Source organism: Elephas maximus, chromosome 13 (assembly GCF_024166365.1).
Source record: "Elephas maximus indicus isolate mEleMax1 chromosome 13, mEleMax1 primary haplotype, whole genome shotgun sequence".
Taxonomy (NCBI): Eukaryota; Metazoa; Chordata; class Mammalia; order Proboscidea; family Elephantidae; genus Elephas; species Elephas maximus.
In genome coordinates, this window is record NC_064831.1 from 61,395,030 (window position 1) to 61,421,455 (window position 26,426).

A 26,426-nucleotide genomic window follows, 5' to 3' on the forward strand; every position below is an offset into this window, starting at 1 on the left:
GCAGTTAACAACCATAAAGCCTTTGAGAATCTCCTCATCCAGCATGAGGCAAACGTAAGCAGATAATGTCTGGGCCAATTGCTTTCTCTTCTATTGTTAGCTTCTAGATTCTGTCCTGTGCCTCCCGTTGTTAGCTGGCGAATTTGCCCACCATATTGTTCATGATGACTACTTAAAGGGTATTCCTCTTTACCACTCCCCCTCACTTTGGGTGATCTTTTCATTTTAAGCAGGGATGGTCCTTTGAAAAATAAGAGCATCCCTTTTTTGTGCCTCTTGCTGTCTGGCTGCTCTTCTTGGCAGCTGCCTTCTCCTTTCTGCAGCCAAAGCTCTTTCTCCAGGATCCACCCTGCCTTCTCAGTTGTGGGGAGTGTGAATGGGAGATACTCTGCACAGTCTTCTCCTGGGCCTGGCTAGCATATCAGGACAGTGTTGGACAGTCTTCTCCAGTACTTTCTTCCTTGGTTGCCACTTCCAAGATGGCTCCTTCTTGCCTCCCCATTTGGCTCCGTGGGCATTGTCGGATGCTTGGTCCTCTGCCTTCTGTCATTCATACCATGTTCTTTCTCCACGAGAGGGTTTGTTTATCCCCAAAGCAAGAGTCTCTTGGATGTTTTTGAAGACTCTGCTAAGAAGCTTTCCTGTCTATTTAATCATCTTTCCCCAAACCTGATCCTTCATCCAGGTGTTGGTTTTCTGTTCCTGGGGTGCCAGCTCTAGTTCCTCCAATTCTCTAAAAGCCCACCTGGTGGGAAGCATCCTGAAACACTCCAGGAGGCAGTCAGGAATGAGTTCAGAGCGTGGACTCTGTAGTCAGAATGCCTAGGTTTGAAGACCAGCTTTGCCACTTATTAGCTGTGGGCCATGGACAAATCCACTGCCCCTCCGTTTTCTCCTCTGCAACGTGGAGATCATACTAGTATCTACTAAGATTAAGGCTCTTAGCTCAGTGACTAGCATAATTGCAAGAATAATGTGTGTTAACAATAAAAGTCCACTGTGATATTTACTTCCTTGGAATGTTGGGGTTATTTTTGTGTCTACCACCCATCGGGCTTTCAGTCTAAGATAATCGTAATTGTCATTATGGGTTTGTTTTTGATTTTTTGAGGGTGTGTGTTGATCTGCCTCAATAAAGTTCTCAAGGACAAGAATCCTGCCTTGTCATCTTTAGTGTCTTGCACAAAGTCTAACATAATAGGCACTGAATGGTCATTAGCTGGTGACTTGATTGTTCCACCTACAAATGGCTAAGGACTTCAGGGTGACTGGTGCTAACCCTGAGAAGACGTGGACACTCGGCTGTGTTGTGACTTGAGGAATCAATGCAGCATATATGTTGAGCCCTAGAAAGTTCCATCATCTCTAAAGTGATATTTGAGATGACACCTGGACAAAGACCTGGACCAGCAACAGGCACAGTCAGCCTGTTTTTATTATCTAAGCCAACCCTTTTTGTATGCAGGTAGAAGGCATTGTCAAACAGTGGTTAAGTGCATAAGCTCTGGTTGCCTGCATTCAAATCCTGAGTCTCCCATCTACTATTTGAATGATTTGACTTCTCAGTACCTCAGTTTCCCAGTGGTACCTTTGTTCAAGGGGTTTTTGTGAAGGGGAAATAAGTTAATATAGGTAAGTACTTAGAATACCGTCTGAAAAATAGTAGCCACTCAGTAGATGTTTGATAGCATTCTCAGCCTTATTATTATTATCTGAAAATAATAGGTTATTAAATTGCTTGTCTTGGTTCATTTTGCTCTAGGTGATGTTCTTGGCACGATAAGCAGTCAGGTCCTCAAACCCATGTTGTCCTCAAACCATTCACCTTCTAGCAGATACGTGAGGTACACTCAGCCCCTTGTGATAATATTCATTCATTCATTCATCCGTTTATTTATTGAGTGGTTAGCATTGTAAAATTCTTCATTAGGTAGGGGGTTGTTGTTGTTAGTTGTAGTTCAGTCACCTTAGGCTCCTGGTGACCTTACGTATAACAGAATGAAATGTTGTCCAGTCTTGTGCCATCTTTATGATCATTGGTATGTTTGATTTCATGGTTGTGGCTCTTGTGTCAGTCCATTGAGGGTTTCCATAGTTTTTGCTGACCTTCTATTTTACCAACCATGGTGTCCTTTTCTAGTGATTGATCTTTCTTGATGATGTGTCCAAAGCAAGTGAGCCAAAGTCTTAACCATCCTTGCTCATAAGGAGCATTCTGGTTGTATTTCTTCTAGGTGAGAGGAAGTGAGTATGATAGGGTGAAAAGAGAACGAGCCTTGGTGTCGGTGGTCTGCATTCAAGTCTGAGCCCTATTCTCAACTTGCTGTGTTGCCTCAGTTTTGCTGTGAGGATTAATTAATATGACCAACATCCCATATCATGCGCTTAATAAAAGCTGATTCCTGTGAAGAGTGCTGTATAAATGGCGGCACCGGCAGGAGAGCGTGTCGGTGAGGCTGGCAAAGACAGGACAGATCTGCACCCAGTGTGGAGACTTCCATCTCTCATGACCTCAGGTGGTGGCTTTCAGAACAGGCAGGTTCTGAGACCTTGTTCTCACCATGTTTTATTCGGTGCTGAACTTTGGGTCTGGAACTATCTCCTTCTAAAATCTCTGGTCCTCATTCTTGTGCTGGTGAGTCACTTCCTCTCCCCAGAGACTAGAGCTTTTGTTTGTCTGGGTGGTTGTTTTACAGGTGTGGGAATTCCAGTGGGCAGTGTGATTGAGGGGAGTGGAGACTGTATGGAAGGTTGGAATGTGGCTTCGAGGTGGGTCTTTGTGAAGCCAGGCTTGAAAGGCTGAGAAGATCCTTTTGTGTGGTACAAGCTAAAGTCCGGTGGGTTCTTCCAGTAGTTCTGGTCAACCTGTGAGGAGAAGGGGCAGGAAAGATAATCAGCAGTGGGCATGTGGGCAAGGGACAGCAGAATAGCATAGTTGTTCAGGGTATAGTGGCATCTTTTGGGGTCAGAGGAGCTATTCCCTGCCCTGGGTTAGATCTGTTGTGGCCTCTCCTTCTGTCCCTGCCCTCCTGAGCCCTAGTGGCCTCCTGCTTCTTCATTGTGTGTGGGAACTGCAACTCTGGCTTGAACCAAGTGAGGTGACTTATTCAGCCTTCCTGTTGGATCTTTCTGGAATGGAGAGAAGGTGGGGCCTCCATCCCCCAGGGAGCATATGTTCTAACAGAAACTAGATTGTTAGATTTTTTTTGTTCACTGTCAAGAAAGGTTATAAATCAATAGAAGCAAACCTCAAAAGGCAGACTCAATTCCGTAGATAGCATGTTTACTCAATCTACTCGGCACACTCTTGCCAAATGTTATTTTCAGAAAGTCTCACTTTCATCAGGTCTCTCCCTACTCCAGAACCTACAATGACTTTTTCTTGCCATCTCATCAAAATTCTCGGAGCACTGCTTTTCAGGGGCTTGTATAATATGGTTTTGCCTCATCTTTACAATCTTCTTCCCCCAAATCACAGTTGGAATCCTCTGAGGACTTCTGGTCTTCCAGAGCAAGGGCTTTCAAACTTCTCTGACTGTGAGCCACAGGAAGAAATACTTACCCTTTCCATGAGTGATAAATGCTGGTATTTTCTCTTTCATTAAAAAAAAAAATCCTGGTCATGACCCACGAAATTAATTTCATGACAGACAAATGGGTCGTGACCTCAGTTTGGAAAGCAGACCTGCTTTAATCATGGAAGTACAAGTAAACAATGAGAAAATGGCAAAGCTAGTTCTGCTGCCCTAGTTGAAGCTCGTCAACCATATTATGAGGTAAAACAGTACTAATCAAACCTGGGAAGAAGTTGGCCAAAGAACATACTAGACTAGTGGGCTCCAACTTTTTTTTTTTTTTTGGATCGTACACCCACATCAGTAAAAAAAAATGTGTATGCGACCCCAAAGTATGCCTGGTTATGTATTTATTTACCTATCAACGTATTGTGTGACTGTTTAAAACATACACCCAAAATGTAACTTTTAAAAGAATGAGATGAAGATGGAAAAAAATAATATTTCATAATGACAGGCTAATCATGATGGCTTCCTTCTATTATGAGCAAATATCCGAAGGCATAGTACACAGAGGGTGAGGTTTGTGGTTATCAGCAGTAGTTGTAAATCTGTTTTCAAATTGTCTTGATAACTTAAGATGTTCTCCTGGTTGACTTCTTCTTTTTTTTTTTTTTATTGTGCTTTAGGTAAAAGTTTACAAATCAAGTCAGTCTCTCACATAAAAACTTGTATACACCTTGCTATGTACTTCTAGTTTCCCTCCTCCTAATGAGACAGCATACCCCTCCTCTCTACCCTGTATTCCCCATGTCCATTCAGCCAGCTCCTGTCCCCCTTTGCCTTCTCATCTCCCCTCCAGACAGGAGCTGTCCACATAGTCTCATGTGTCTGCTTGACCCAAGAAACTCACTTCTCACCAGTATCATTTTCTATCCTATAGTTCAGTCCAATCCCTGTCTGAAGAGTTGGCCCCAGGAATGGTTGCAGTCTTGGGCTAACAGAAAGTCTTGGGACCATGACCTTCGGGGCCCTTCTAGTCTCAGTCAGACCATTAAGTCTGATCTTTTTATGAGAATTTGAGGTCTGCGTCCCACTGTTTTCCTGCTCCATCAGGGATTCTCTGTTGCGTTCCCTGCCAGGGCAGTTATCGGTTGTAGCTGGGCACCATCTAGTTCCTCTGGTCTCAGGCTGATGTAGTCTCTGGTTTATGTGGCCCTTTATGTCTCTTGGGCTCATAATTACCTTATGTCTTTGGTATTCTTCATTCTCCTTTGCTTCAGGTGGGTTGAGACCAATTGATGCTTCTTAGATGGCCGCTTCCTAGTGTTTAAGCTGGTCGACTTCTTTTCCTACTCTGGAGACCACTGTTCCACATGTAACCTTTTTCCTCGACATTGTTCTTCCTTTTATGACAAAACCAGAAAAGCTACATTAACGCATTATGCTACCTCCACTCACCAGAAATCTGGAGGGAGTCATTATTGCCACCTCTCTTTTCCTTATCTCCCTCAATCATTCAATTATCATATTCTAGGGATTTTACCTCAAAGTACGGGGTCAGCTCTCCCCACGCTTTCCTTGGTTTGTCCTGTTTCCACTACACTGTTTCTTTCAGTTCTTCACATAGGCCTCACTGGGTCCTGCCTTAGGCCTTTTATACACACAATTTCCTCTCCCTTGCATACTTTTAGCTCTCTCTTCACCTAGCTAACTCCTGCTCACCCCTCAGGCTCCAGCAAAAAGATCACTTCCTCAGAGAAGCCTTCTCTGACCCCTGACCAGTATGCTTTCTGAGGTACGGTGGACTTTGTTTTATGGCTCTTATCACAATTTTGGTGTCCCTGGGTGGTGCAAACAATTAATACACTCTGCTGCTAACCAAAAGGTTGGAGGTCTGAGTCTACCCAGAAGAACCTTGGAAGAAAGTCCTGACGATCTACTTCTGAAAAATCAGCCATTGAAAACGCTATGGAGCGCCATTCTACTCTGACACACATGGGGTTGTTGTGAGCTGAAGGCGACTCGACAGCGACTGGTTTATCACAATTTTGTTTTTATACTTCTTTATGTTTTAGTTAGAAGTTTATACAGGTAGTCCTCAACTTATGAAGTATTTAAGGTATGATGAACTGCACTTATGAACGTCTGTTTTTTTTTTTATTTGTTTGTACACCTTCTTGTTAGTAATATGCACTGCTTACAATGTCGCAGCGGTTAATTTGCTGATGTCATCATGTCTGTAAGTTTATATGTAATGTTTGCAACCCCTAAAGACAGATAAAGATCAAATTTATAAAGATACTGATAATAAAAGACAATAATAATGAAAAAACAGATTAAGTATTTGACTTTCATCAGAACCAATTTATGACGGAGTCATTTGAACGAAACCCCATTATAAGCCGGGGACTACCTGTAATCTGCTAGCATCTAGACTGTAATTTTCTTGAGGGCAGGGACCATGCCTGCAGTGTGTGAATGTGTATGTATGTGTGTATTTCTAGCAGCCAGGCCATGCATAGTCTCAATAAATATTGAATACTCACAATAACACTTTGAGGTAGTTACAAATAGTATCCCCATTTTAAAGATGAGAAAATGGAAAGGAGGGACCTCATGCCACCAAAAAAGAAGCTCCAGGAACAGAGTATGTTCTTTGGACCCGGGGTCCCTGTATTGAAAAGCTCTTAGACCAGGGGACGATTGATGACAAGGACCTTCCCCCAGAACTGACAGAGAGGAAAAGTCTTCCCTTGGAACTAGCACCCTGAATTCGGACTTGTAACTTCCTAGACTGAGAGAGAATAAATTTCCATTTGTTAAAGCCATCCACTTGTGGTATTTCTGCTATAGCAGCATTAAGTAACTAAGACACTTGGCGAGGCCACACCAGCCCTTTCCAGGGACTCCCCTTCTTTTGAACTAACTTGTTTTGTACTTAGGGTTTGTAGGTGACACTATTTCCCCTTTGTGGTTCTGGATAACAACATCCTTTTCTCTGACCTTCCCGTGACCCTAAATCTTATTCACCTAAGCTGGATTGTTAAAGAGAGTCCTCACTGACTCATCCTTCTCTGGACTCCCCTCGCACCTCAAGGACTGAGCATACCACATATTGAATAAATATTTATGGATTATTATCCAGAGTCTGGCAAAGACTTCATCTGACTCCTAAGTTAAATTCCCCGTCTCCTCGCATACCTGCTCCCCAGCCAAGAGCAAGAAGACCACGCCTCAACTGGGGAAGAGTTACAACCGTTCCAATTCACACTTGTTGGCCTTCTTCCTGGTGGAGCGCAGTATAACTCCTGGCTGACAGCCAAGAGTTGAAGGGTCTTCAATACCATGAGTAATTTCATTAGTTGCTGATGGCTAATTAGGAGTGATTACAGTTAAGAGGCTTTACTTCCTTACGAACCTCCAGAAAGGGCTGGTGGTAACTTTTTAAATCTTGTTTTGTTTGCTTTTTTTTGTCCCTGCAAATGTAATTTTCTGGCTCTCATGACTGTCTCTTCTTAATTCCTGGTAATTTGTCCCCTGACTTCCTAGTAAGAAGAACGTTTGAAGTCCTGGGAAGGGATTTGGAAACCGATGATTTTGGTCTTTATTAGCGAGGAGCCCTGGGCTCACCTTGAAACCATGCTTCTTTTATTTGTCTTTCCCTGCAAGGAGATGCAAGGAAAGAGGAGGCCGTTTTCTTCCTAAATTCCATTATATTCCAACCAAACCTTCGTTTGGGGTCTTTCTGTTGCTATTTATCATTTGCCTTTGAGACTGTTGGCTTACTTGATAATGTTTGGAAATTCTGTTTAGTGAGGGCTCCTGAGTAAAGTAGTATTTGTAGGTGAGGGGTTTTGCCTACTTGTTTTTACCTGTGATAACACATTTTAAAGACGCTCTGGTAGTAAAATGGCTAAGCGCTTGGCTGCTAACTGAAAGGTTGACTGTTGAAACCCACCCAGCGGCTCCTCGGTAGAAAAACCTGGTGATCTGCTCCTGTGGAGATTACAGCCTAGAAAACCCTGTGGGGCAGTTCTACTCTGCCATGTAGGGTGGCTAGGAGTTGAAATAAACTTGATGGCACCTAACAACAACAGATTTAGTGTTGCTTGACCTCTTCTTGCTTCTGTATCGTCAGAGCAACCGTTGGTCGAGTGTCATTGCATGCCACGCACTGGGCTAAGTATGGTCTTACATCACCTCATTCAATCTTCACGACAACCTGGAGTCATTTTTTTTTAAGGCAGTATTTTTTTAAACCACTTCATTGAGATACAATTCACATACCATACATTTTATCCATTTAAAGGGTAGAATTCAGTGGTTTTTAGTATATTCACAGGATTGTGCAACCATCACCACAATCTAATTTTAGAACATCCTGTCACCCCAGAAAGAAACTCTATGCTCTGCCATTACCCCCTCCTAACCCCTAGCCCCTGGCAACTAAGAATCTACTTGCTGTCTCTATAGATTTGCTTATTCTGGACATTTCCTGTGAACAGAATCGCCCAATATGTGGTCTTTTGTGTCTGGTTTCTTTCAGTTAGCATAAAGTTTTCAAGGTTTATCCGTATTGTTGTATGTGTCAGTACTTCTTTGTATTGTTAGGCAGTATTTTTACCCTCACTGTATGGTTGGGGAACCCCAGATACATAGATAGAGGTGAAATGACTTTCTCATGGTCAAGTAGCCTATAATAGATGAGCTGGATTTCCAGTGCAGGTTTGTCTAATGTCATCTCCACTATTAGCTCAGAGTCTGAGGTAATCAAGCTGGAAGTTTATCGAACATCTTCTGTGGGTCAGACGCTGAGATACTACTGGGTGTTTCATGCACCTGTTACCTCGTGTTCATACATAATCAAATTTTAATTGGGAAATCCTGGTAACTGAGCAGTGGTATTTTTTAAAAATGTCTTCCCTTGCCCACTTCTGGTTTCATTGGCCCGCTTAGACTCCTCAGAGAACTGTCAGTGTCTCTTTGGTGTCTAGAACCTTCCTGAGAAAATGATGCTAAAAATAACATTGCTTTTCTTCCTGTAGGAGCTGAACAGCACTTCCATCTGCAGAGGATAGGGCTCATCTCTGAGAAGCCCTAGCTCTTCCCTGGACTCCCAGCACCATGGTTTCTTATTCCATGGGCTCTCTCAGGTAAGGGGAAAACCTTTAAAAAAGAAAATGGGAGAATGAGAAATTTGATATTTGAGTTTTGCATTGCTGTTTCTTATACTAACTGGCCTTAAGTGTCTGCATCTTACTGATCATTTGGGCATAATGTGTACATGCGTGTAATCGGTTGCTGCCCCGAGGCCCAGGTAGCTGGGTCCTATGGTGAGAGATGATGCTTGGCCTGAGATCCAAAGGCCCAGGTGCCAAGCTCTGGTCCACTGCTTGCTGGGAGACTTTGTTTAGGCCTCAGACTTTGTTCTTAAATAAAGGTATGACTAGATAAGTGGATATTTACCATGGTTGCCCAATAAAATTACCCAAAGACCTTTAAAAAATATTGTTCTCTGGCTCTATCCCCACAGATTTTGAGTAAATTGATGTCAAAATTGATTTTTAAAAGGTGACTTCTTTGGTCCATTCTGCTCTAAGTGTCTGTGATGTTCACCTGCATTTTCATGTGGTCCTTATACCAACCGTAGGAGGGAAGTAGGTGGTGGTGTTAGCTGCTGTTAGCTTGGCCCCCAACTCACGGTGACCCTATGCACCAGGGAACAGAACACTGCCTGGTCCTGGGCCTCCCCATGATTGGTTGTGGATTGGGCCATTGTGATCCATAGTATTTTCAGTGGCTAGTTTTTAGAACCTCTTGATGAGCAGCCATAGCACTTATCCAAGTAGACCTGGAAGCTTGAGGTGCATTGACTGGGAATCGAACCCAGGTCCCTGAGCACAGAAGAGAGAATTCTACCACTGAACCTCCATTGCACTATTATCCCTATTTTGTAGATCAAAATACCAATGGTTAGCGAGCTTAAATCACGGGCAGCTGATTCCTTACGTGCAGAGCCCGCAGGATAAGGACCAGAGTGTTTGAACTATAGCCTATGTTGTTAAAAAAAAAGAAAATTTTTTTTAGGGGAGTTATATTTGAACTTTTTTTTTTTTAAGCTGACAGAATGCTTTGTAAATGTTTTTCAGTCAAAGGCCTGTGTAAAATCTCAATACATACGATAGATCATGGCAGTATTTTCTAATATAAATTTATTTATTTATTTTATTGTGGTAAAATATATATTCCGAAACATTTGCCACTGCAGCCGTTTTCATGTGGACACCTCAGTGACATTCAGTATGTTCACCAGGCTCTGCAGCCATCACCACCATGCAGTTTACACGTGAGAACAACCAGCCTGTTTTGATCAATGCCAGAATTCCAAATCAGGATTTATAGATGGTAGCTGGTACATCAGCCTCCGTGTCTAGATTACTTTTTCACTTTGTTTTAGCATACTGTTAAGTAAATCCTGATCCCTGTAGGTAAGTACTTGTAGATGGTGATAGTTCTTCAGTGCAGCTCATCTTGCAATTTTAGAATCAACCCACTGCCATCGAGTTGATTCTGACTTATAGTGACCCATAGGGTTTCCGAGGCTGTAAATCTCTGTGGAAGCAGACTGCCACATCTTTCTCCTGTGGAGCTGCTGGTGGTTTCGAACCGCTGACCTTTTGGTTAGCAGTCAATTGCCTTAACCACTTCACCCCCAGGGCTCCTTAATCTTAGAATACTCTTTAAATAAATTGATTCAGGACCTGGAAAGAGTAGAAAGGATTTTTTCTTTGTTTCAAAATGGAGTCACTAAGGAAGTTGAGTCACTAAGAATATTTTGGTTTTTTATTTATTTTTTATAGCTGCAAGTTAGCTCCATATACCCAGAACTTAGAATAAAAAGTAAAATGATCTGTAATATGTTATTATGATGATACCACACATGATTGCACAACCAGGGCTGGAGCACTTGCCAGGCAGATGCTCCCGGGCCCCTGCTGGGCTTTTAACTGAGTGTAGTGTGTGTATGAGCTTTGGCATATAGTTGCTTGTATAATTTTACCTAAGCAGACATGAGCGGGCTTGCAATCCACAGACCAGTGCAGAGCTGCAATCCTCTTCATCAGTGACATAGTCACAAGCATGTTAGATACAGTCAGAGAAAGCAGGGAAAATGTCTTTCTGAAACCTGTGCAAGATCTAGCCATTAACAGGGAAGCCCCAGGTAATGTGTGATGGTTTCTTCAGGGGTAATATTTCGTACCTGATATAAATTAACATGTGTGCATTTTTGAACCATAGCTTCAAAAATAGTTTAAGAGAGATTTTAAGACATAAAACATTCATCCTGTTTGTGGAAGCTCCAAAATATCACTTCAAACCGCAGACTAGTGAGAAATGCACTTGGCCCACTGGGCCACTTGGGGACGACAGTAAATTTGAGCACTAGGGCTCAGTGGGAAGCAGAGACATGAAGATCACAGTCCGACACTGAACTGGACACAAAGAGCAATGGCATGATCAAAGGTGGGCTCGACGTGTGGTTGTTAGCAGGTGTAAGTCTGGCTGCCATCAGAAAGGCCCCTCAAAGCACTTGAGGATCCTCAAGTATGGGGCCACCCGGGCTACACAGGAAGGGGGTTTCTAGGGAGAAGTTCCTTTTGCAAAGTCTCTTCTTGATGTCCTGGAATTTTAATTGATGTCCCTGCAAACAGTTAGCCTCCTGTAATGATCTGAGCATGGCGTGTGGTCTGAAGGCCATCCCCCGCCAGAGGGAGGCTGATGGGCCCACCCCAAGCTGAGCATTATTTCAGAGACATTGCTCATAGATTTGAAATTAGCGGGGTGGGCATAGTTGAAAGCTAAACGTGGCTCTGTTGTCCTAGTGTTAGGTCTCTGCAAGTCTGGACAGGCTTTTAGAGCCCTGCTGAAGGGATGGTCTGACCAGGGCTGCTCAGCAGGGTATTTCTCCAAGAGTCCTGCTGTCAGGACTGGGGAAAGAAAATATGAGTCATGAGGATGGATTCTCTGGGAGATCTCAGCTGGAGATTTCCATCAAGTTTTCTTCTTCGTAAACCAGTTACCCATTAACCATTTTGTAGCTTTAAAAAAAAAAAAAAAATTTACTGTAGTATTAATTCCAACTCATGGCAACTCTGTGTGTGTCAGAGTAGAACTGTGTTCCACAGGGTTTTTAATAGTGACTTTTTGGAGGTAGATCACCTGACCTTTCTTCCAAGGTACTTCTGGATGGACCGAACCTCTAACCTTTCAGTTAGCAGCCAAGTGCATTAACTGCACCACCTGAGGACTCCCTGGTTTTATTTAATTTTTTTAATGCCATGTAAATCTTTTTTAACCCCCCCCCCCCAAAAAAAAGTGTTTTTTGTTTAAATGCTTTTGAAAATGTCCTGGGGAAAAGGTCTATGGTAACTTTAAGAGTAGGGGTGCCTTTGACAAAATTGGTAGATGACCAACACACACACACAAATGTAAGGTTTTCTGTTTTTAAGTATATTTATTAAGGAAACTAAATGTATAAAGATCAATTGGAAAAGCTGGAGGATTTCTTTACCTATGGAGAGGACAGGTTAAAATTAAAGTGAGCTGCCAAGGAGATTCCTGAAAGAAAAAAAAAAAAACATTAAGGGATTCACTATTCTGATATGCAGAGATTTAGTTTCAAAATCCCTCAGTTTTTGCCAAGCCACAGAGAGACAGAAAGCCAGCTTCCCCCTTACTGAGAGAGACAGAGAAGCCCTGGGTATTAAGGCAGCAAGGGTATATCTTTGCCCTGCTTAAGTCTGTAGTAATTAAAAGAATCACAGATAAGCTCAGTACCAGAAGAGGCACTAAGATTTTAACTCTCAGTGGAGATAGTTAGGGGGTTGTCGTTCAACCTTGGATACCATGAAAATTTCAGAACATATCTGTTTGGACCAGGGCTTTAAACCAGTTAGTTCCTGTTCTCCAACCCCTGCTGACAATTTGCATTTCTAACAAGCTCCCCAGCAATTCTAATGATGCGGGTTAGGATTAGGGAGTAGGGGCCAATTCTGAGAACCGCTAGTAGAGCAGTGGTTCTCAAAATTTATTTATCTTATGAGCGAGAGAAGGTGGAGCAGGCCACACCTCAGGGTAACTCCCTTTACCTTGGATCAGGGAGGTGACCTGAGTGAGGGTGGTGTTGCAAATCCCACCCTAATCCTCTTTAACATAAAATTACAATCACAAAATGGAGGACAACCACACATGGCCTAACCAAGTTGACATATATTTTTGGGGGGGGGCACAATTCAATCCCTGACAACTTGTTAGAAATGCAAATTGTCAGCAGGAGTGTGAGAGCCGGGACTAACTGGTTAAAAGCCCTGCTTTGGATAAAAGGGTAGCCCAGTGCTAGATTAAGGAATATTTGTCATAAACCCTGGTAGCATGGTGGTTAAGAGCTACGGCTGCTAACCAAAAGGTTGGGAGTTCAAATCCACCAGGTGCTCCTTGGAAACAATATGGGGCAGTTCTACTCTGTCCCATGGGGTCGCTATGAGCCAGAATCGACTTGATGGCAACAGGCTTGGTTTTAATAGGGTCATCTGTTACAATTTAGAGAGGAAAGAGCAACAAGGGATACAGAAGTGCTTATATTTCTTAAAGACTTGCTCCAAACGGTGTGTCTTTTTTGTGTGTGTATGTGTGTGGGGGAGGGGGGGCGGAGAGGAGAGATACACAATAACACATTTGTTTGTTCCTTAATTGAGTGGAAGGAAACCCATTTTTCTTGCCAGAAGCAGTATAATAAATGATGATGGCTGCCTATCATGACCAGCCAATATCTCTTTAGAGCCAGTCTGCTTGGCCTGGGGCTCTTCCTTTACCTCTTGGAGGGTTTTAGTAGAGCTGACATTTTTTTTTGTTTGAAATGAAAAGGTAGAAGAAAACAAAACTATTGAAAATGCCAAAGAAGTAGTTAAAGCAGGAAATAAAATTGATTCAGTGACTTTGATTTTGAATAGTAGTTTTTGAAGAAATGCAGACATAATTAGGAAGATTATAGAGTTAGATGGTGATTGTCATAGATCTTATGAAGGAGAATTCTGGATCATTTTAGGTATTTTACAGGTTGATGGCCCTAGATCAAGCGTCTGGTTTTAGTCTTCTACAACTTGAAGCTTTTCTTTTCCTTGATACACACTTCAGTAAAGTAATATTACTTAAATGCGTGTCAGCTACTTAGCTTAGAAATGCTACCACGAGGGACTGAGGAAATGAGACAGAGGAAGGTGGCTTTATTTGGGACAACTGAAAAGATCTTGACTACAGAAAGGGGGCAGGGAGGGAGTAAAGGAAAGAGAGAGAGAGAAGAAAGAAATGGGTTAGGAGAATATGTTTGTATGTATAGGAAAAAAAATTCCCCAAGTATATTCAAGGTATGAGTGACGAGGGAAAACTGACATTTACCTGATGGGTGAAGAAATGTGTGCTAATTAGGAAGGGTCATCAGGTCAGTCAGTGTCCCTATGCCAAACCAAAAAACCAAACCGGTTGCCATCAAGTTGACCTGACTCATGGTGACCCCATGTGTGTCAGAGTAGAACTGTGCCCTGTAGAGTTTTCAACAGCTGATTTTTCAGAAGTAGATCACCCGGCCTTTCTCCTGAGGCATCTCTGGGTGAACTTGAACTGCCTACCATTTGGTTAGCAGCTGATTGTTTTAGCCCTTATACCACCCAGGAACTCCTGGCCTTATGCCAATGACCAGGAAAAGGGGCTGAGGAGATTAGGAAACATAAGAGGATGGAGGATGGGAGCAGAGGAGAGGAGACGCCTGGATCCTAAGTGTTAAACTGCATGGCGTTAATAAGACAGAGCAGATTTTGTGTAGCCTGGCACCTAAGCCACTACCCAGTTGACGAGTCATAAATATGTGTTGAATGTTGAATGACTAAATTAATAATTATCTGGGGCAGTTCTACCCTGTCCTATAGGGTCGCTATGAGTCGGAATCGACTCGACGGCACTGGGTTTGGTTTTCTGGTTTTGCCTTTATTGAATGTTTACAAAGCATTTAACTTAGTTTTTGTAGAAACAACTAATAATAACTACTCTTTCTTTTTTGCTCTATTTCTTGGATTTGTGTGCTGTTTGGATATTTTAGAGAATTAAAAAGGCAAGAACAACTGGCATAAACAGACTTGGGATCGTGGTTCTATGTGAACCCAACTCTTCCTGGCGGGAGAAGCATACTAGTGAAGGGCCTGCTGGAATCTTGTCTGTGGGAAGCCTGGTAGGAGCTATCTGAATGGCAGGCACAGAGGCTATGAGGAAATAAAATAGTTTATTGGAGGACTGCCCTGGCAAACCACAACCTATAGAGTGATGGCAAGCATTCAAGACAGAATTGATTTTTCTTTGTGCCTGGCATAGCGCTGCACCTGGATCCTGTCCTCATCACTCAGTGCTTGACTACAGGCTTAGTTGGAATATTCTGTACCCAAAAGGGATCAATGGAGTCAAGGTGTGGTAAGTGGGTAGCCAACTACCCATTCCTGACAGACCCAAGGGGATTCACCTGCCTGAGGCTAACATTGACCCCTAAAGATTAGAACCAGTAACTCCAATTTATAGTAATCTCTACTTTAGGATTGTCTTCCTTTTTCAAATTCTTCTATTTTTTCTTGCATGGAATTCTGGGGTACACTTACAGAGAACACTTTATTGAAGAAAAATGTCAGAGTCACAGCAGCATTTTGTATTACTTTGCTGTTGTTGCATGCTGTCAAGTCGATTCTTACTCGTAGTGACCTTATGTGACAGAGCAGAACTGCCCCATAGCATTTCCTAGGCTATAAACTTTATGGGAGCAGGTCACCAGGTCTCTTCTGTCACGGAGCTGCTGGTGGGTTTCGAACCGAGAACCTTTCCGTTAGCAGCTGAGCACTTTAACCACTGAGCCACTAGGGCTCCTTTGCATTATGTTAGTAACTGGTATTTCCTTCCTCCCCCTCCTTCCTTCTACCTTCCTTTTCCCTCTTCTCCTCTCTTTCTTTCTTTGCCCTTCACTTCATTCTACCCTTCCATTCTTTTATTCATGAGCTACTTATTAGCCTTGTCTATGGACTGAGACTGTGCTGATGGTCCTAGTAGCTAGTAAAATGTATTAGAAACTGTATTCTCAAAAAGCCTATCATTGAGTACTGGGGTTAACCAGAAGGTGTTGTGTCTTTAGCTGTGCCGCGAGAGAACACCTCACTTTTCCAGAGGCTCTGCTCCAGAAAGCACAAATGGCTTCAAGAGCTGAGAACCTGGAAATAAGCAGTAAGAACTAATATGCAGTGTCCTTAAGTCCATGCTCCACAGTGGAAATATTTCACTCCATGAAAGCCAGGCAGGCCTATTCCTAGAGCCTGTTTGGTCGTGGTTTGGCTGCAGCTTGGTTTTCTGAAGGCTTTCCAGCTCATGGCAGGCCTGAAGGGAGCCGGGTTAAGAGGAGGCAGGCTCACTGTAGTACAGTGAGCAATGCCAGCAGCAGGTGAGGAGACGGCACAGGCTCGACTGGATTCAGAGTCCCAGGCTTCTGGGGCTCGAGAACCTAGGGGCAAAGAGGTCTGTGCTCCAAAGACCACCACGTTATGCAGCACAGATGGGTTGATATTCACTCTGGGGACTCAGAACCATCTAAGAAAGGCTACTTAAGCTCAGCACCCACTGTGTAAGAAAGCAGGGGAAATCATTTTTTTTTTTTAAAGTTTGAAGTTTAAATCGTAAGCGCCAATTATTTTGAAATTTTAAGTGTTCTCTAGTGAAGCTGGATAAATGAAGCTTTATTGCATCCATTTATTTTCTGATTATTCTTGCAAGCAATGGAAGAAAGTAAAACGGATGTGTGCAGCTACAGCCTCGTACTGTAGCACAGGAGGCTTGGGAAGGGAAACTCACAGGACGCAATGGCAAATGCTTGGTTTGTAAAACTGTGTTGTGTCCCAGTGAAGCCTCAGTGCACAGTGGTTAGAGTCCAGGCTGAGGGTCTGACCGCTGGGATGTGCAATCAGGCTTTGCTGCTTTTCAGGTGCGTGGGCCCTTCAGTAAATGACTTAGCCTCTCTGTGCCTCGATTTCGTCATCTGTGAAATAGGTATAATAAAAGCATCTACCTGATAACATAGTTGTGGAGACTAAATGAAATAATACTTGTAAGGGCTGAGGTCAGCGGTAAACATTTACCCTATTTTACGCAAATAACGCGCACCCTCTCCCTGCGAGGTATTTTCGTAAGCATGCTATGTTAATTTTTTTTTTTTTTTTATAGAAACGTGTAAAAAAATTGGCATAGTGGGGCTTACGAAAATACCTCGCAGGAGGAGGGTGCTACTGGCAGTCATAGAAGGCACCCATTATTTACATAAAAATATAGTTGTTGTTAGGTGCTGTCGAGTCGTTTCCGACTCATAGCGACCCCATAGGACAGAGTAGAACTGCCCTGTACGGTTTCCAAGGAGCAGCTAATGTCATTTGTAACCATCTTCCTCCCTTGCTGCCTTTATTCTTAACTGCTGTGAGGGAAAGGAGGGGACTGAGCTGAACTAGGTAAAATGCACGCTGAGCAAAAGTTTTGGTCCCCAGACTGCAGTAGGTGGGGCGTTGACTTCCACGCGAGTTTTTGCCTCTCTTTTGCTAAATTCCATATAATTTCATTAGTGATCAGGTTGCTCCCAAAATATCTCTTGGGTTGTATTAACTGAAGAAGGAAAGAAGCAAAGATTATTTTTTGCTGTTTTCCTTGTTTTGCTACTTGATACGCTCAAGTGGTGTTGAGGTCATTGAGGTAATCTGAGGTACACAGTGGCCCTGACCTGATCCCACCCCTGGAGCTGGGAGTGACGGGGAGGGGGTGGGGGGTTGGCTGGGGCCAGTACAGAAGCCGGAATCCCAGTTCCATGGTGTAAATCTTGTACTGAATTTCGATGAGCAGTATTTTCTACATGAGGAAATAAAATGATTGAGTGCTTAGAATCTACAGCAGGGCTGGATAAACGACATAACCTTTTTTTTTTTTTTTTGTGGTGTGAAATGGGTTGTGTCACCTGCAAGGTGAATCAGGAAAGTCTTGTTAGGAATGCAGCTTCCCTGCTGCTTGGAGGGGAGCGTGCAATTTGTTTGCCAAAGGCCCTGGTAGCCTTCAATCTGTCAAAATGTTGCAAGCTGGGAGCCGTTTGCCAAAGCAAACTATCGGAGTGAAATAACACACGAGCGGTGCACGCAGACACTCACACACGCTCTCTGGTTCCCCAGACGTTAATTTCAGATTGAGGCAGGAGGAACAAGGATTTGGGCTAGATTGTCGGTGTTTTGAAGAGGTGTGAGCACGGATACAAACTACCAATTAGATAGGTATGTGTGAGCAGGGTGGGGTACCCTCCAGCAGAGTCGGCTGAGCAGGGGTGGGAACCTTCCAGCTCTTGGCAGGATTTCACCTGTTCCCTGGGGTTATATATTGCTCTGGCTGCTATTATTGCAGCCCAAAGAATAATTTTCCCTCTGGGGGGATTTATTCTATTCTGTTCAGAGCAGAGTCCATTTAATAACTAAGATTTTACCCTAGAATGAATTTTATTGGGCATCTCTATGCATTTCAGCTTCACTAGAGCCCAGCTAGATGAAGAAAAAGAAGTATTTGAACATCTAAATATAACTTGCGGTGCATATTTGCAGCGAGAGGCGCCAATATATTGCTGTCCTGCCTCATGTATATCCTATGGGGATTTTTTTGGGGAGGGGGAGGGTTCACTTAGAAATTCAAAAGCACAACTGATTTTATAAACCTTTCATAAAAGAGCTTTAAAAGGCTCTCACAGTTACTTTGGACATTTTCAAATGTGTGAATTCACACGATTCCCCCTTACCTTGAAATTTCATAGGTTGCTCCGATGCTGAAGCGTCACTGGTTAGTGCAGTGAGTTATGTTCTTCCTGTAGAGGAAGCACTCGGCTAGATGCTGGGGGATAAAGTAGTGACAGAGCAAACTCCCTGCTCTCAGGGAACTTGCATTCTAGTAGGGGGAGGGACGTATTTTAAACAAATAAAAACAACAGTATGTGAGATAGTAATTGCTAAAAAAAAAAAAAAAGGGGTGGGCTAGGAGAGGGAGTGGAGTCCCTGGGTGGTGGTAACCAAAAGGCTGGAAGTTTGAGGCTCTGCAGAAGAAAGGCCTGGCGATCTCCTTCTGAAAAATCAGCCACTGAAAACCCTGTGGAGCACAGCTCTACTCTGACACACGTGGGGTCTCCATGAGTTGGAATCAGCTCCATGGCGACTGCTTGGGAGAGGGAGTGCTGCCTCCTGTGGGGTCAGGGGAGCCTTGTGGAGAAGGGAACAGTGAGCAGAGAGACTTGAAGAGGTGAGGGAACAAACTGTAGAAATATCTGGAAGTAGACCTGACCAGACAACCTGCCTGGGATTGATTCCGCTGAGACCTAGGATCTTCCTTCCTTAATATTTCCCTCCCTCTCCTGGCCTTTTGGAATGTTAACAGAAGCACAGCCTTGATGAGGGTCAGTGGTTGTGCAAAACTGCGCACGATTGCAGTACAAATATGTGGCTTCAGCATCTGCCAAGAGCTTTGAGGAACTGAGGTGTAAGGCCTTTATGGAGCTGCTGTTTGTTTGTTTTGTTTTGTTTTTCTTTGACAAAACCACACCAACCTGGTTTTCTTTTTAAATGAGTAAACAGTGCCAGGATGTATTACAGATGATTCAGATTTGTAGGGACAGGTTCATAAGGGGCTTTATCTCACCTTAACTCCTCTGTGGTAGGCAAGGCAGCTTGTATGATTCCCATTTTACAGATGAGGAAACTGAGGTGCAGAGAGAGAAGGTGATTTTTCCAAGGTCACACAACCAAGGAGTGTGCAGTCCTGAGTGGCGATGCACACGTCCTTGGTTTAGAGGACAAGCTGGATCCAGTAAGGACACACTTAAGAAAACAAGAGGTGTTCTTTTCCCACCACTGTTTCGGGTGCCCCTCCTCTTCCTGGAAGACTTCCAGGGCAGCTTTTCTGGTCATTGGCAGAACACTTGTCTCCCCTCTTATTAACTAATTACGCTGGGTGCTTTCAGCTCTGTCGTCTTTAGCGATCCTTACAGTCAAGGAGAAAACTGAGGCCCGAAGAAATCAGCTTACCCAAGATCACCTAGATGGGAATGGTGTATTCTAGCCTAGATGTGCTTGAATCCAAAGTGTCCTGCTCTCTCCAGCACGCCCTGCTGTCTTGGGGCCAGCCAGCTCCTATTTCTACAGCTTTCCTTTAGTTGATGACAAGCCCTGATCAGGGTTTGGGGGTGGGGGTGCTTGATGCAGCTAATCCTGCCCATGGAGGACATATGTAACACCAGGGGGCTAAGGACAGGCAGGGGAGAGTTTCTGAGGAAAGCCCAGGGTGGAGGAGGGAAACTCCCTGGGTCATTTCCGAACCCCCACTTCTCAGAACCCCCAGTTTTGCACAGATCTCACTGCCTCCGGCAGGCAGGACCAAACAAACTCTGTGTCAGGCACGTCACATTGTCTTATTCAGTCTTTCCCCCAACCTCCCAGCCAGCTTCTGTTATTATCCCCATTTTCCAAAAGAGGAGACTGAGGCTCAAGGAGGTTCAGTATCCTGATGTAGAAGCCCTGCTGGTAAGTGGTGAAGCTGGGATTTGATCCCTGATCCACCCCATGCAGGCTGGCTGGACCCTTCTCCCAGCACTGTGCTTCCTCGGGGAAGGGGCGGGGGGGAGGAGGAGGGGAAGAGGGGATGCTGGCTCTTTGTACTCTAATGATCACATCCCAGAGTCCAAGTGGGACTGTTCTTTCCCTTCCCATGATGAGATGCTGCCTTCCACTGTCTGCTGCTGCCTGGGACACACTCATAGCTCAGTCTGTTGCTGTTTTTCCTTCTCAGTGTCCTGGGTTCCCTCCTGCTGCTTGGATTCCAGCTCGTCTGCCCACAGCCCTCCACTGAACACAGAAAGGTAAGCCATGGGTGCTCAGAGGCTTTCCCTATCTGCATGAGGGGCTGGGATCACGCTTGTTACCACCCTGAGCTTTCTCCTCTTTGGAGGTGAGTCACCTGCTGATCCGAAGCAGAAGACTTGTTCATAAAATGCTCACCAGTCTTCCCTTCCCACCTATGTCCCAAGACATCCCTAAGTGAAAGGTACAGCTGGTGCTGGAGCCCATCTCTGATCTGAGAGAGATGCTGGCTTTGCAACTCGTGTCATATTGAGTGGGACTATTAAAAAGAGGCCAATGAAAAGACTGTGTACCAAGGTGTGGGTGGCACGTAAAGAAACCACCAAGGAATGGTGGAGTACCAGCAAGGAGCATAGTGTGGGGCTTTTGCCTCTTCTAGGCCTTCAGGGGCAAGGGGAGGGGATGATTAGAGAGAGAGCTGTAGCTATAACTGTGGCCTTAGCTATAAAGAAAAAAAAAAAAAAAGGAGCTGTGATTCATAGAGGGACACAGCATTCTGGCATGGAGGGAGCTGAGAAATAAGCTCTATCCTCCAGCCCTCCAACACCTGCTGGTGAACCCAACCAGAAGACAGAAGACAAGAAGCTCTTGACTCAGTCCCCACAGGCCAGCCTCCTGGGTCATGGGGCTGGGTGGAGAAGGCTGGGCAGATTGTCTGGAGGGATAACTGGACAGTATCCAGTATGCGTCCTTCAGGCTCTGTGTGTTTCTTAGTAAATGAACTCTTCACTGCTGCCTAAGCAGGCCTAATGCTGGCCTACAACAGAGCCGGTGCTTGATGAATATTGCCTTAGAAAAGATGCTTGGCATAGCTCTAGAAATTCTGAGAAAGCCCTAAAGCCCCTTTCAGCTACTTAGGAACTCCATTTGTCTCTCTGTAATGAAACGCAGACTCCCCTGAGAGGATTAATTGTCAGCCATTTGTACCTAAGTGTGAATGAGTTTGTGGGATCCTCTCCTGAGAGAGGGTTTTGATAGGGGAAGTCCAGGAGAGAAGGGGGTGGAAACAGAGAGTGTGTGCACAGGTTTGCTTAGATCTAGCACTTTTTAGGAGCACTTCTTGACTTTTGATGAGAGTGCTACTCGTCTAGTTAGTCTAATTTCCTTTAGGCCTGTGGATTATGTTCCAACTGGTTTTTTGGGCCAAGTATAAGCCAGTGTTGTACTGAATTCTTCCCTAGGATGTTAGCTCCATGAAAGTGGGAATCTTACCTGTCTTGTCTTCTGCCATATGCCCATATTCCCAGTGAATAGAGGCTGGCGTGTTGTGGGCGCTCAATAAAATACTTGAATGACTGATTGGATGGATGGAAAAGCTAGCCAAGGTCAGGTATCATTTCATCGGATTCACTTGGAAATTCACCCTTCCCCTTCACTGCATCATCCCCATTCATAATTTCAAGAATCAGAAAGGACGACTGTCTGTTTTCATTACTGAGTTATATTATTTATTACAGGTTTGAATTTTTGGGGTTGTTAATCCTAATAGTAGAACCAGTCTACCAGTGTTCTTTTTGTTGCTGTTGTTGGCTGGATGGACTATCATAGCAGAAAATATCTCATAAATGGGCCAATTTATTTTGCTGCTTCTCTTAATTTTTCAAAAGTTAGCCTGAACGACATGCAGAACGTGAACAAAAAGGTGCCCAAATAGGTATTACCCTTATCATTCCAAAAGTATTTTTTCTGAGAAATTAAGAAAAGGCTTATGAAGTTATTTTAGAATGTTGATGTCAAAGATGTAAAACAAGTATCACATCTTAGTATATGGTACCTCATGGTCAAAATATTAAAAGATGTGCAAAAGAAAGATAGTGTAAAATTTTTTTTTCCCCAAAATAATTTATCGACTCATTTATTTGAAGGACATACATTTTAGAACAGTTCTTAAGTAGAATAAATACATGCATTTTGTCTGTTAGGGTCATTGCCATTCACCCAAGAGAAGAAGAAAAAAATCAGTGCCTTCTTCTTAAATTGTGGATTTCTTCTTGTTGATATTTTACCTGAGCTTTGCGGGGCTGTGGCTGTCATTCTGGTGACATCCTCAAAAACTTACCAGCAGAAGCAGTATTGGTGGTGGTAGCATCCATTTATCTGTATAAGATGAAAAATAAGGAGATGCTCTAAAGCAGGGCTTGACAAATTTTTTCCATAAAGGGCCAGTTAGGGAATGTATTAAGCTTTGTGTGCTATAACTCTGTGTCACAATTACTTTACTCGGCTGTTGTAGTGCAAAAGTGGCCATAGACTATACATAGCTGAATGAATGTAGTTGTGTTCCAGTGAAGTTTTATCTACAAAAACAAGCGGTGGACTAGGTTTGGCTCGTGGACTATTATTTGTTAAAACCTGCTCCAAAATCTGGATGTTGTTGTTGTTAGCTGTTGTAAGTTTGTCCCCAGATCATGGTGACCCCGCGGAAAATGGAACAAAATACTGCCTGATTCTGCGCTATCCCCGTGATCGGTTCTGGATCAGACCCTGTGATCCATATGGTTTTCATTGGCTGACTTTTGGAAGTAGATCACCAGGCTTTTCTTCCTAGGCTGTCTTACTCTAGTAGTTCCGTTGAAACCTGTTCAGCATCATAGCAACACGCAGGACAGAGGAGTTAACTGCAAGAATATTTGTTTTGGAGTTTCCTGAACACAGCCCAAAACTTTCAGGGACAGAGCAGGAGGGTCTGGGGACCATGGTTTCAGGGGACATCTAGGTCAAAGGGCATAACAAAGTTTATTAAGAAAATGTTTTGCATCCCTCTTTGGTGAGTGGCATCTAGGGGTCTTAAAAGCTTGTGAGCAGCCATCTAAGATGCATCAATTGGTCCCAGCCCACTTGGAGTAAAGGAGAATGAAGAACACCAAAGACACAAGGAAAATATTAGCACAAGAGACAAAAGGGCCACATAAACCAGAGACTCCATCAGTCTGAGACCAGAAGAACTAGGCTGGTGCCTGGCTACCACCAATGACCACCCTGACAGGGAACACAACATACAGTCCCTGACAGAGCAGGAGAAAAGTGTGGTGCAGAACTCAAATTCGCATAAAAAGACCAGACTTAATGGTCTGACTGAGACTGGAGGAAACCTCAAAGCCATGGCCCCTGGATTTTCTGTTAACCCAGAGCTAGAACCATTCCCAAAGCCTACTCTTCAGACAAAGATTAGACTGGACTATAAATCATAAAATAATACTTGTGAAGAGTGTGCTTCTCAGTTCAAGCAGATATATGAGACCAGATGGGTGACTCCTGTCAGGAGTCAGGATGAGAAGGCAGGAAGGGACAGGAGCTGGTTGGATGGACACGGAGACCCGGGGTGGAAAGGAGGAGTGTGCTGTCATGTTATAGGGATAGCAGCTAGTATCACATAACAATATGTGTACAAATTTTTGTATGAGAAATTAACTTGAGCTGTAAACTTTCATCTAAAGCACAATAAAAAAAGAAGAAAATAGAAAAAAAAAAAAAGAATGTTTGCTTTGGAATTGGAAGTTGGAAATTGTCTCCTCCTGGGACTTTGAGGAACAAAAAGGACTTGGAAAAATATATTTTTCTTCATTAAAACATAAAAATTATGATCACTATATCAAATTGTTTTCATTACTTAGATAAATCATAATCCATTGTTTTATGACAAAACCCACTCCCAATCTTTAGCAGAACGCAGCAGAAAGAATTAGAAAACCATTTATGGTAAATTCTTGAGGGACCGCATTACTAATTTGCAACTGCATATTGTAACTTAGCATGCATATGAAAACTAGATGCTAAAAGACTTTTTTTTCTTTCTCATTAAATGGCGTGTCCAACTTCAGCATATGGAAGCATTCCTACAGTAAGTTATTCTGAGGCAAAGACATAATTTGTAAACGCTGTCAAGTAAAATATGCGTTTCTGAGTACTGCTCGGCCGACTGGGTCCGCATCTATAAATGCTGTCTCTTAATAGTGCAGGAAAACAGGACCGTGGTGCAGAGAACCTAAGTAGCTCCTTCCAGATACTTCTATCCAGAAGTCTTCTTTCTCCTGCAAAAAGAACAATATCACAAAGGGTTACTTAACTTCTATTTTTAGTCATTATCTAATGCTACTTGGCCAATGATTATACTAAAAAATACTTTCTGTGGCTCCATTTGCAGACAAGATGAGACCAAGAGTAGGAAAATCTTGACCAAGACTTTGATGAAAACAGCATGTTATTAGCAAGGGAAGTATGTAGATTGTAAAAAGCTTTTAAATTAATGAAAATGTTCTACTGTCTGCCCTACAGACATTCAAGACATTCACAGAGCAGGCTGTATTACAAGTCAGAAAGCATATGGTCAACATAATCTATGCAGGCAGAATTGTGAAACACCGTAGCTTACAGCACCTACAAGGGAAACACAAACATACACACTTTAATCACAACTGCTCAATTAAAAAAAAGAGTTTACTCTTTTATTCAAAATATGCATCCTTATTATAATTTAGAAATCTATGAAAAACTAGAAGAAGGAAATAAAAACCTATCCCTATGGCCACCGGCAAAAAGGAACCCCTCTTCAACCTGTTATTTAGAGAAACTTTTTAAAAAAAGAACAAAAACACTACAGGACAAAGTTAAAGGAGAAGTGAAGTATTTGTTTTGCTAACTGATTAGCAAGTGGCAATGACAGCGGAGGAAGACCTTGTGATATCTTTAAAGCCCACTAGTACTGCAGTGGAGCCGCCCTGGTGGCACAGTGGTTAAGAGCTTGGCTGCTAACCAAAAGGTCAGCAGTTTGAATACACCAGCTGCTCCTTGGAAACCCAAAGGGGCAGCTCTACTCTGTCCTACAGGGTGACTATGAGTCTAAATTGACCCCATGGCAACGGTTTAATATTGCAGTAGGATGTGCAGCCAATGGCCTTCAAATTGCCTCTTGAAAATGTTAGGCAGTTGGATATTGAAGAGAAACTCTATAGAAGGGTAAAAAGAAGTTTTAGGTTATATAAAAGCTTTGCATATTACTGCTGCTGTATTTGAGAAGGAGGAAGGAGAAGATAGTAATGCTTCCAGAAGAAAACATATGAGAATATCTTCATGACTTGGGGTAGGCAGAGATTTCTTAAATAAGACACAAAAAATACTAACCATAAGAAGGTATTGATGAATTGGACTACATTAAAATTGAGGACTTTTGTTTAATCAGAATACATTGTGGTGTTGTTTTTAGTTACTGTCAAGTTGATTCCTACTCATGGTGACCCTATGATAAAGAGTGAAAAAATAAGCCATAGACTGAGAGAAGATACAGTGATGCATGTGAAAAAAGATTAATGCCCAGAATATATAAAGAACCCTTACAAATCATTGAGAAAAAGTTAAATAATTCAATTTTTTAAGTAAGCAAAAGACTTTAACAGGCAAACACGCATTTCAGGTAAGCGGATATCCGGATGGCCAATAAGCATGTGAAAAGGCGCTCATCGTTAATCCTTATAGAATTACACATTAAAATCTCAGTGAGATACCACCAGAATGGCTAAAATGGAGAACACTGACACTGTGGAGTGCTGGGAGGATGTGGAGCAACTGGAACATTCATACATTGCTGGTGGGAGTTAAAAATGGTGAAACCACTTTAGAAAACTGTGCAGCAATGTATCGTAAAGCTAAACATATCCGTATTCATGACAAGTCTATTACACTCTTAGGTACTTACACAAGAGAAATGAGTGCATATACCCACCAAAATGCGTGCTTAAGAATGTTCATAGCATTTTTATTTACAATAACTCCATGCTGGAAACTACCTAAAAGTCTATGGTTCCGGCCAAGATGGAGCAACAAGGATTGACTTTACCCTCCTACTGAAACAACAACAAAATGGTCAAGATAGAGCAACAGAGACCAGAGTTGCCCTCTTACCTGAAAC

General features: G+C 43.1%; 1 protein-coding gene across 4 annotated transcripts in view; it reads left to right on the forward strand.

Annotated features, from left to right (window-relative positions):
- The window catches only part of THSD4 (thrombospondin type 1 domain containing 4), a 740,188-nt gene that overhangs the window by 22,603 nt on the left and 691,159 nt on the right, over positions 1–26,426 (forward strand). For 3 of the 4 annotated variants that reach the window (XR_007519877.1, XM_049905584.1, XM_049905586.1), the window contains exons 2-3: positions 8,564–8,671; positions 20,451–20,520. Coding sequence is in view for 2 of the 4 variants with exons in the window: in XM_049905584.1 (XP_049761541.1) it covers positions 8,643–8,671; positions 20,451–20,520 (99 nt within the window). In the remaining 2 variants the exon portion in view is untranslated. Of the gene's footprint in view, positions 1–8,563; positions 8,672–17,685; positions 17,903–20,450; positions 20,521–26,426 lie in introns of those variants that run through there. The other variant, XM_049905587.1, reaches the window with a different exon arrangement.